Source organism: Trachymyrmex cornetzi, unplaced genomic scaffold (assembly GCF_001594075.2).
Source record: "Trachymyrmex cornetzi isolate Tcor2-1 unplaced genomic scaffold, Tcor1.1 scaffold1273, whole genome shotgun sequence".
In the NCBI taxonomy this organism is placed as follows: Eukaryota; Metazoa; Arthropoda; class Insecta; order Hymenoptera; family Formicidae; genus Trachymyrmex; species Trachymyrmex cornetzi.
Window position 1 is genome coordinate 24,615 of NW_017295843.1, and position 11,976 is coordinate 36,590.

At 39.2% G+C, this 11,976-nt stretch overlaps 1 protein-coding gene across 2 annotated transcripts in view; it reads right to left on the reverse strand.

The window, feature by feature from the left end:
* Window positions 1-6: 6 nt before the first annotated feature.
* stv (BAG domain-containing protein starvin) overlaps window positions 7-11,976 on the reverse strand; it is an 18,981-nt gene continuing 7,011 nt past the window's right edge. The window contains exons 1-3 of one of the 2 annotated variants that reach the window (XM_018522136.1): window positions 7,964-8,648; window positions 730-2,250; window positions 7-523 (exon numbers count right to left, since the gene is read on the reverse strand). In XM_018522136.1, coding sequence (XP_018377638.1) covers window positions 83-523; window positions 730-2,250; window positions 7,964-8,038 — 2,037 coding nt within the window. In that variant the 5' untranslated portion in view covers window positions 8,039-8,648 and the 3' untranslated portion in view covers window positions 7-82. Of the gene's footprint in view, window positions 524-729; window positions 2,251-7,963; window positions 8,649-11,976 lie in introns of those variants that run through there. The other variant, XM_018522135.1, reaches the window with a different exon arrangement.

Below are 11,976 nucleotides of genomic sequence, written 5' to 3' on the forward strand. Positions count from 1 at the left end.
CTCTCTCTCGTCAACTCTGGTCGAGTCGTGTCCACGTTGGGATCCACATTCGACTATACGACACTTCCTCAACGTTCTGTTTTTACTTCGTGCTCTCCGTTGGTGGTGGTGGCAGCGGGATTGCTTGCTCGGACACCGGTTGCTGTTGCTGCTCCTTCTTCTTCGTCTTTTTTGCCTTCTTCTGCAACCTCGGCGATTCTGTCGAACTCCGCTGGCCGTCGTTCACTTCCGTTTTTCCCTCCGTCGTTTCCTTCGTCTGCTGCTTTGATGTCGCGTGTTTATTTTCCATTGTTCGTAACAAGTCTTTTTGTTGTTCTTCATCTTTTCCATCACTCGGTTTTGATTCCTTGCTTGTTTCGACCGCGCATTTTGTTGATTCGTCTGTCGATGCGACAGGCTGTTCCGCTATAACTGGATTCTCTGTTTTCTGTTCGGTAATCTGCTGTCCAGTAGGAATAACGTTTTGATTTGCTGATTCGACAGCTGTTGCCGCACTTTCACTTTCCGAGGATTCCACTTTCGTCTGCAAAACCGAAATAAAATGCCAAAAAATAAGATAATTCGTATAAATATTGCAATCGTAAAAGTGAAATAATTTGTCCTAAACAAAAAAAGATAAACAAAAGATAAAATATAATTTGAAGAATAAAACAAATTGTTAAACTAAAATTTTCTGTACAGTTGACAAATATCCTGCATTTTAACGTCACTTCACTCGCGATTTCTCACCTTCGTCGGCGACGACGGCACCGGCGGAAGCGGTATCGGCTCGCTACTAAGCTTCTCTTGCTTCGCGTCTACCTCCATCGGCTCAGGAACGTGCGAGATTTCTTCTCCCTGCTGATCTTTCTCAGAACACTCCTGAGCCACTTTATGCGCGGTGGGTTGTTGCTCCTGCTGTTTGGCAATTGGTGTTTTTGTTTCCAGCAAGCTAATGGTATCCTGAATGCTCTTGATGGCGTTCTTACGCGCCTGCCGCACGTTCTCCCGACCTTCCGTCTCTATGTCATCCAGCTTGATTAATTCGCGCGTCAGCATCTCGTCCAAGTACATGTATTCCTTGTCTTGCCGAGAGCCACCAACGTAACGTTGCACCTGTTCGGCTAGATTGTCCACTTCTTTTTGTACCTGGGCGACTCTCTCCAGAGGATCCTTTGGCACCGGAGGCTTTGGTTTTGGAGTTTCTTGTTGTTGCTGTTGCTGTTCCTGATGAGGCTGAGGTTGAGACTGCTGTGTCTGCTGTTGCTGATGGTGTTGCTCATAATGATGCTGAGGTTGCTGCTGCTGTTGCTGCTGATATGGCGGATGTTGATACTGAGGCTGTTGCTGATGTTGAGGCTGTTGATAATAGTATTGGGGTTGCTGATGTTGTGACTGAAACTGCCGCCGCATTGGCTGTTCAAAACCTGCTGGCTTATAAAACGCATCCTGGAAATGCGACGGTGGCCACTGCTGCCGACTGAAGCGTTCGTTAAAGTGCGAGGGTCTGTGGAAATGATGCGCTGGTGGTGACGATCTGTCGAAGTGAGACGGCGGCGACGATTGTCGTTGCTGGAAGGTGGACGGCGGCGCGTCGTCTGTCGCGACCTTTGGCATCACCGGCACGTCGCGACCCTCCACGAAGATGGGGATATGTCGGACATTGCTGGCTGGTTTACTAGGCGACTGTGCACGTTGCTGATTGTGCTGCGGCGTGATATCTACTCGGGACACGAATCTCTGACCTTGACCAGGTTGCGGTGGTAGTTGCTGTTCTTGACCTGGCTGTTGCGACTGTGGCTGTTGCCAGCTTTCCGTTGGTGGTGCCGACATCGAGCGCTGACCACGCTCATCCTTCTCCGGACTCGTCTCCATGTCGCGGCGTCGCTGTTGCTGGCCTATGTCCACTGTGTTACGTAGACCGTACTGCGGTATCGCGGACGATGACGTCGAGTCGTGCTCGCCACCGCCGCCGCTGTGTGAGCTGACGGCACTCGCACCACTCGCGGCACTGCTACCACTTGCCTGACTACGCGCGTCCTCGTCCTGATGCTGTTGATTTGGTTGCTGTTGATCGTCGTTATTGCTACTACCGGAGCCGCGGCGTCGGCGGCGACGGTCGCGCAGCAGGGAACCGCTAAACGGCCAAGGCGGACCGCGCAGGTGCTCAGCGAACTCGGGGTGGCGCGCCGCAAGGTCGTCCAGGTGCGCGCGGATGCCGTCGCTGCGCGGACGCTCGAAAACGTCGGCGTCGTCGTCAAACGGGAACCCCTACGGAGACCGACAAAAATTTGATGAAACCAATGTTCAATTGATATTATTGAAATCAGAAATTACTCATACATTAACAACTAGATAAATCTTGATCGCATTGTTACCTAAAACCGGCTTGACAGGTGTTTGACATGTGCAAGAGAGAAACTTAAGCTTAAAAAAACAGTTTACGCAATATTCAATCATGACGAACGAATATTTAAATATAAGGTAAATGTTCAAGAAAATGTTTAATCTGGAAGGAAGGCTTTCGTTCACTCATCATTACTATCTCAGATTATAAAGGAATAAAACACAAAAGATTCTTATTAATTATGTTTGAATAAAAATATTTTTCAATAGAACAATATTTGCAATCGATAGAATAGACCTATATAAAATATACCAAAAATTATCTTCTTATTCCGAGAAATTAAATCATGTTTATTTCTGTTTATTTTTAATTTGACAGTTTGTCATAGCTGTAAATACAGGTCATTTTGATTTTGGTTATACATAATTCATTTCTAAATATGGTTATCAACTAACGAAACAAAAAAGGAGAGTATTCAGTATATTTCAGTCAATCATGATGCACCATTTTGACTAAAATAGGACCAGCCAACCGTTAAGTCGTAAGCAGTAATCGAATTGGTCAATTACAGTAGAGATGTAAGGCAATAACTTTCGTTTCTAGCCTTCAATGGCAGATAACCAAATTCGGTGTATTCCCTAACTTATGCCAAATTCATATTCCCTAATAAATTAAGGGCGACTTCGATCAAATTCCGATTAACTTATGAAGCAATATTATTTTGCTAATGTAGGTAGAATAATGAATTGTTTATTGTTTAATATATAGAAAAAAAGATTAAATGAAATACGATGAATTATGTAGGATGATCCATAAATGTTCTGAAAGATTTTAAAGGATAACTTCTCAGATTTATTTAAGACCCGATTGCACTAATGTTAGTTATAGACTTTAAGCGAAGCTTAACATTCTTTCTTTCTTGTTTTAAAGCCGATAGAGAGACAGAAAAGGAGAGAGTTTTAAACTTCACTTAAAATTAAAGAAACGTTGGTGCAATTGGGCTTAAGATGAAAAAAAAATTTTTTAAACCATTCGGGTCATTTCGATGAAATTTTGTGTTTTCCAGTGGTTTTCGAATTTTTAGAAAAAAAAACAAAATTTTTTTCCTTCAACTTTGGTACCCTGTATTTTTGAAACTGAGCCATTTCAAATACATGATCATATAAAGTTTTTATAATGAATTATAATGTAAAGGAATCTTCTCCTTAAAATCTTTTAGAATATTTAAGAATCATCCTGTATAGCTAGAAATTTTGCAATAGTTATTAGTTGAGTTGATTGTTGACCAAGTTAATTGAAGTATTTCTTCGAAGTCACCCTAACGGCAACAGCTGTGCGTGACATTCAGTCTCGACTTCGATCCGAACGCGAGCAAGGGCGCTGAAGGGGAAATTCGCGTAATCGGGCACGAGGTGACGAATCCTCCTTCTCTTCCCTCTCCTCCTTCTCTTCCTGCGGCGAATCGAGGTCGTCTCGTCGTTCCACTTAGCGCGACCGGCGGACATACGTTGTAAGAAAACCATACACGGGACGTATACGAGAGAAAGAAAGAGAAAATGAGAGAAAAAGAGCAGTAGAAGGGACAGTATAGAGAGAGAGAGAGAGGGGGGGGGGAGAAAGAGAATCGGGAGAACCTCTTACATACGCGTACCTACACCCAACAATCAGATTTTCCTATTTTCGGCCTGACTGGCCATGGCCAACACGTCACGACCGCATTAAATTTTCGCCTGTCAACCACGAAAATGACTCGCAACAGGATAACATCGCGCATTCGGGTACTTATATTATTTTTTTAATGCTAAATTTAGAGGGCCTTCAATCCAAATATCCATTTTTGACGCACTTAATCCTGCATCGCTTGCTATTACCGCGGACGACTGAATGTCGAGATGCCTTGGCTGTCTCTTCCAGTCGAATTTATTTTAACACGCTCTAAAAAACGGTTTTGCTAAACATTTAGCTAGATACAGATAGATAGACAAATAGATTAAAAAAATAATTTTTTTTTTATCAAAGTATACATTACGTGGGACTCTCGAAGTACAAGGAAAAAACAGTTTTGAAGAAAAATATCTAAAAATTTAGCTAAACCTAAAAGTTATCATAAATCATTGCCATAAATTCCTCAGCCTAAAATTCCATAATTTTCCTTCGAGTTCCAGACAAAATTTCATAATTTTCGCTGATGCTTTCAATAATATTTTAAAATTTTTTGTATTTTCGTTCTGATTTGGAAACCGTCAAATATTTTGTTGAGAGACAATTTAACATAGCAATGTAAATTACTATTAATGTTGCAGACATTACTTGTATTTAATTGTTAAGTTAGTACAAGTATGCCAAAACACTGCATAGATACGCATATTAAACTTATTTAAAGTCAAGAATTTTTATCTTCCAGAAAATTTTGCAAAATTTCCTGACTTTCCTTGATTTCCCTGATTTTCAGTTTTGTATAATAATAATCCTAATAATTTGTTTAAACTATCAAAATAATTATATATAAGTCACAAACAGGTTGCTAGAATGTTAAAACTTCTTGCAGTATTGTAAACGCTTGAGCGTACTACATAATTATTTTCATGGTCCAACAAAATTATTTTCAGATTTGTATACAGCTAAATTTTTAGATAATTCAGTAAAACCGTTCTGTCCATGCAATCTTGAAGAAACGGGAAATTCGTTTTCCCATCTTCCTTCTCCTCCCCTTCGCTTTTACAGGTTTCTTTTATTTCCACCGGGTGATATCATACGGGGGAAACGATCGCTCGGTCTCGTTTCTTTTTGGTTCTCGGTCTCCGTCTTCGTTGGAGCAAGCGCAAATACGCCCACGCGTGCACGCGAATCATCCATCGCGTTCCAGAACGCTGAGAGGGAAACGTCATTGGAACGTGTAAGAGTCAATCGTATGAAGTAATTCCTCTTTCCATCCCTCTCCTTTGCTGCACATATCGGCGATCTCGCCTAATCATATGGTCGATATTGAGCGTAGGAAGGTATCTGATAACGTGACCGGTATGACGTCACGCCGCGCCTTTTGACGTCGTGCCGTTAAGCCCGTATCAGACTATGCATCGGAGACCGAGGTTTGCGAACTGGAGATTAAGGACTGCAAATTGACTACAATTGTACGAAAGGAACAGTTTTGCTAAAATATTTGATAATTAAGATAGATATGAAAATAATTTTGTTTGAACCATCAAAATAATTACGTAGAATATTCAAGCTCTACACTAAAAAGAATTTTCTAAATTTTAATGCATATTTCTTTGAATACTGCTAGTAAGTAAGTAAATATTTACTTGTAGTAAATAAATATTTATTCAATAAAAAATAATAATTGAATCAAATTAATAATTCTTATACTAAATAGATATATGTTTACATTTATTAAGTAAATATTTACTTAAAACTATTCAAAAATATTTATAAAAATTTAATTTTTTTCAGAATAAAATATTAAGACTATATTTTGCAATATTGTCATCAACGTTTAAGTGTTCTACAAATTTATTTTGATGATTCAGCAAAATTATTTTCAGATCTGCATCTGACTAAATTTTTCAATACTTCAGCAAAACCGTTCTTTCCGTGTAGGATTCGACCAATCAGGATACAGCGAGCTAAAATTACATGCGATTGGTCAAATTCTAATCACCAATTCGCGATCATTAATCTCCAATTTGATATTCTTAATCTGCAATGAATGGTCTAATATGGGCTTTAGTGATATCGACCATGATAATATCGATGGTCTTTCGAGACATCTAAATAGGTTTCGTGACATCATGACTGCTGCGTTTGGCGGTCACGCATCGCAATCATTCACGATAATTCGATGATACATTGATACGAACGTCGGTTTTTTTTTCATTATGTTTGTTTCGAGAATTCGTATATCATAAATCATTTCGTATCGTCGAAATATCAATTAACGATTCAGATAAACTTCTTTTGCGACCATTACAATAATGGAACTCGAAAGTTCTGGATGAACATCGTGATACGACGATAATATCTCGATTTTTGTATTTTTTCTCTCTTTTTTTCGCGAACGACGCGTTCCGTCGCGACGCGTTCGAATGTGACGCGAAAAATACGATGCGAATGCTATTTCTGATTTCCACGCGATCTCGAAACGCGGAATGCGAGGAGCAGCGGCGGATGGAGAGGAAGAGAGAGGGCTACATATCGGCAGTGAGGAGAATGTGCGGAACGTATGGAAATATCTCGTGTGCGTCGATGATTCCATTAAGATCTGGATCGTGTCTTCTTGGAAGCGTGGAACCAGACGGAAGAGGACTACCACCATGCGCCTACCACGTTTGCTTATATCATTCCATACAGCACATAATTTGCAGCAATATAGCTGCAAAATCCTACAATATTGCTGCAACATGCAGTGTTGCTGCAACTTTTGTGCAACTTTGTGCTGTAGGGGATTTGCAATTTTTAAGATCAAGGGCCGAAGCACAGACTTTTGCAAAACGCATAATGCATAAAATATAAGAAAATCAACCCCAATCAAAGTTTTTTATTTCGTGAAAAAGAAAGACATGAAGGACTTTGATTGATTCATTTTCTTATGTTTCGTGCGTTAGACAAGACTTTGCTTTAACCCTAATAGGTTTTCTATAAGCCATTATTTAACAATAAGCCATTATTTAATTATAAGCCATTATTTAACAATAAGCCATTATTTAAGCTTTAAGCCATAAGAAATTGATCGATTGCAGTCAAATATGAGAAGAATAATTGACTATAACTGGTCGATTTCTTAAGATTTAAAGATTAGGTAATGGTTTATTGTAGAAAACCCATTAGAATCAATTGTTCCATCTTCGCATGAACTTAATGTGATAATTTATTTAATGGACAAAAGAAAGAGGGAAAGAGAGAGAGAGAACAAGAGAGGGAGAAAGAGAGTAAGCTGAAATTTATCGAAAAATGTAACAACTCAGCCTAAAGCCCGCATCACACTACAGATTGACGATTACGATTGACGGTTGCCCGGTCCTATTTCAGCCAATCACGCTGCATCGTGATTGGCTAAAATAGGACCGGGTAACTATCAATCGTCAATCCACATAAAGCCGTGATCAAACTAGAGATTGGACATGAAATTTAACCAATTACAAGGAAGAAAACTGATCTCAAGTTCGCGAGCTTTACTTTGATTGATTATATTTCAATCTAATCTCAATCTCTAGTCTGATTACGACTTCAGGCTTATATTTCATTTGTTGTGTAACACATTTTTCAAGCATGTTGATTGGTTATAGGATAGAAAATTTCCAGAGAACTTCTGTGTTCTGTAGCCAATCAACATACTTGAGATACTTATCGTATAAATGAAATATTAGCCTTAAGCGGTAAAGGAATCACAGCAGCAGTGCGTAATTCATAACGCGCAACATTCGCTCGCAAAAACGTCGATCCGAGATGTAATCGTTTACAAACGGAGTGTTCCTAATAGGAAGAAACCTGAACTTTAAACTTCGAGAAGCTCGCGGAGCAACCGAGCTTTCTCGGAGTGCGGAACTGCGCGCAGAGAAGTCTCATGTCTCGCAAGAAAAAAAATAACGCCAAAAAAAGGAAAAAGAAAAAAACAGAGAGGTGGATAACGTCACTTACGGGGAACGAGCAGTGGTCCAAATCGATCTCTCGTCCCAATTTGGATGCTGCGTCCACGATGACAGGCGAGTCCATTTTCTGGACCCGTTTGAGCCCGCGCGTCCGTTTTGGATACCCGACACGCACTCTCTCTCTCGCTTGCACCAGCAAGTAATTTCTTTCCTTCCTTCTTTCCCTCTTTCCTTTTCCGGAATATATCACGCACAAAATCTTTTTTTAGCGGCTCTCGAAAGCGCAAAGACGTCGAGAAAAGATTTGCCGTGAGATTTTTCTCGAAATCTCCACCTCCTTGTGTTCTCTCGCTCCCTCTCTCTCTCTCTCTCTCTCTCTCTCTCTCTCTCTCTCTCTCGCTCTCACACGCTCTCAATATATCTCTCTCACTCCGCTCGCTCGCTCGCTCGCAATAGCTGACACTCACACGTCGTGTTTCTCTCTCGGCTTTTCCTCGTCTCCTCCACTGCCTCCAACGCGATTACATAAGCGACGTTCGCTATACACTCGGAGTACGTCTCTTTCTCACTTGCCTCGTCGACTGTACTTTTTCAAGGCTGTTCTCCTCGAGTAGTGCAAAAGAGATAAAAAAGAAAAAGAAAAACCGTGTGCACGTGCGTTTTACCGTGATCGCGCGCGTAATTCACTACAAATGCGGTTGACAACGAGACTGACAACGCGCGGGCCGCGGGAGCACTTAAATGCGCGGTTACGTGTGGGTTGTCGCGACCACGTGACCACCGGCGGCGGCGGTGACGAGCGCAGGCGGAGGCGGCCGAGCAAGTGCGAGAACTCGCTAGAAGCTTCTCGCGCCTAACTTCTCGACGCTTCTCGCACGATCGAGAAAACGCGGAACGAACGCGGAAGCGCTGAACGTTACGTCACGTTGGATTATTTCATTCCGTTCTGTTCGATTTGCTTTCAAAACATTGGGAGAGAAATTATTATAGTATCACTTCCTTTCTCGTGCAAATTGAAGTAAAGAAAAGATACCTCAAATCTAAAAATAGAAACAAAAGAAGATGGAAATGCGAGACGGCGATGAGTCGCGAAGACTCCATTCGTTTCGGTCGCTCTTTGTGTGACTCTACTCCTCTTCTCACCGAAGCGTGAAGTTTGTAGACTACAACGCATTCGAAATTGTAAATTAGGGATTGGAATTCAATCAATCAGAACGAAACGGATTAAAATTAAAATTGTCTGATTGCTTGAGCTCTAACCTTCGATATGTGTAGTCTGATATGTGCTTGCACAATTGCTCGTTTGCTACAACAATGGCATAATACAGAAATTTTTCGTTGCTTGCAGACACAGAATGGAAACTTAAAAAAGACAACGTACTTTAAAAGAACATACTTTAGTTCCTCTACAATCTTTTATATTATCCCAAAATTACATTTTATAATTAATATCACAAAATTGTAATAAATCAAAATATTAAAATTCATTTTCTAAAAAACTTAGTTTTTTTAGTTGTGTGACAAATGAGCGAATATTTTGATCTGAAGAGTAGAAAGTGCACACGAATTAATAACGTGCTAAGAGGTAGACGGTTGGATGAGAAGGAATGAATGCGTTTCGATCAACTGAGAGAGAAGAAGAGAGATATATGACCTATATTTTTAGGCATGAGCGGAAGAACTCGCACTGGGTTGCATGTCTGACCGATCGCGGAAAGCGTGGCACTCGGATGAGGGGTAACTTGTGCCTAAAACTTCCCCTTACAGAAACTAATAATTTATAAGCATACTTGTAAATGACAAATAAGATCATGTTAATATTCTTATGATATTATATTACGACTCTATGTTGTATGTACACTTTTTTCTTGCAGTGAAATATCACTCCAAGAAAGTGAAAATACAACCACCTCTTACCTTTTGAAAAAGAGAGACAATTTTCATTCTTTTTTGAGTGAATTTTCACTTCGAAGGAATAAAATCTCTTTTTCTGGAGTTACTCCTTTTGATGTGAAAATTCACTCTAAAAAGAGTGAAAATTGCTACTCCTTTTCAAGAAGTGAAATATTTTCACTTTTTTTCAAGAGTGGTTGTATTTTCACTCTCTTGAAGTGAGATTTTATCGCAAGAAATTTAGAGTGTACCTATATAAATTGAGTACCGCGCATACTCTGTCGAGTGCATTCCGGAAAGAAACAGACGTTCGATTAGGAAAGAAAACATACAAAAAGAATAAATAGCAATGAGTGAATCACGAAGCTATGCACGCGGTATAACGAGTTCGGCGAAAATTACCGGCTGGGACGCCGATGTTCGTCACGTAACTCTAAATGAGGCTTGTATATGCACATACATGTATGTCGAGTTGTCCACGAATGAGTGTGACTTAACAGACGCAATAACATAACGATAAATGGCGTTTTGTACGAGCGCACGAACGCGAGTCGCGCGAGTCTCGATCGCTTGTGGGATCATCGATAATGACGATCGATGATCTACGGTGATCGATAGCGATGTCAGGAGCACAGGAGGCGCGAGGAGGTCGACACGAGTCCGATGGCGAGCCGGCGAAAGGCTCATTCATACGATGGTGGAGGGAGGAGGAGGAAGAGAGAAGGGGAAAGAGAGAAGCGAGGAGGGGTATGCACCACGGCGTGAAATTCGCTTAATCCATTAATGAGCGAATCAAACAACACCGAATGGGAATTACCATAAATTTTGCAAAACTATAACTCCGTTTTCAAAAGAGAATTATTTTCGAGGGAGTTTCTTGTTTTTTTCTCTTATTTTTCAAAAATGATGCACCGAAAGAATGCGAGGAGTTTTGGTTTTAAAATTGTAAATATAATAATAATAACAATAATAATAAAAATGGCTTTATTGAATGCAACGGTTTATAGTTAATTGAAAGCAACACGTATAGTGCATGACCAAAAACAGACGAAAAATTACCAAAAACATACAATAAGTTACAGCTAAGGACTGATTTGATGCCCAATCTAAAGTTTATGTTGATCGGGATTTTCGTTTAAGATCGAAGAAGTCAATCGAGCGAATGACAATAGTACACTTTTTGCGTTACGCAATTCGCGTTGTGCAACACGTTGCAATACGTTTAATACGTTAAATGTATAAATAACGCTAACCGCGTGTACGATATCACTGCCAACATACGAGCTTAAGTGGATCCGGGATTGCGACGATCACGCACTTCGTCGCAGGTCGCGAGATTACGAGAATCATACACACCTTACGACTGTTCCAAAATCGATTTCCTTGAAAGCAGAGAGAAAACAAAGGAGAAACCGCGAATAAAACAATAAACGTTTCTACACGGAAGAAATACGATGCTGTATTCACAGCATCAGCCATCAGCAGTCTAACTAAAAATAATCTTGTTAATTCAATGATTATTAATAAAACAAATGCGCCGTGCACTAAAAATGTTTACTAAATTTTAATAAATTGTTTTCCTCAAATGGTACTAATTAAATATTTACTTACGGTAAAGAAATATATTTACTTCAATAAAAAAATTATATAATATTTAAATCAAATTAATGTTTCTTATATACTCGTATATACCAAATAAATAAATGTTTACATTTATTAAATATTTGCTTAGTATTATTCAAACGAATGTTCATAAAAATTTCGTAAATTTTTTCAGTGTGCTCTTGTTTTAATTAAATATTATTTGTTTCATTAACTATTATTAAAACAAGATTATTTTCAATTAGACTGCTATTGGCTAACACTGTTAATACATTATTCTTTCTTATGTAATTACATTTTCGATTTATCATCTTATGAAGAAATATCTTCCTAATCTCTCCCACTATTCTGCTATATATTTTTCTACCAAATCATTAATAACGAATTATACTGTATATAGATAGCACAGAATATTTATGATAAATATTTATTACTATTTGTTTTTTGAAATGTGTGGTATATAAATATTTTATGCATATTTTATATAAAGCTTTATTCGAAATATTTATTAAAAGATATAAACTAAATATTTAATATAATATTTATGATAAATGTAAATAAATATTT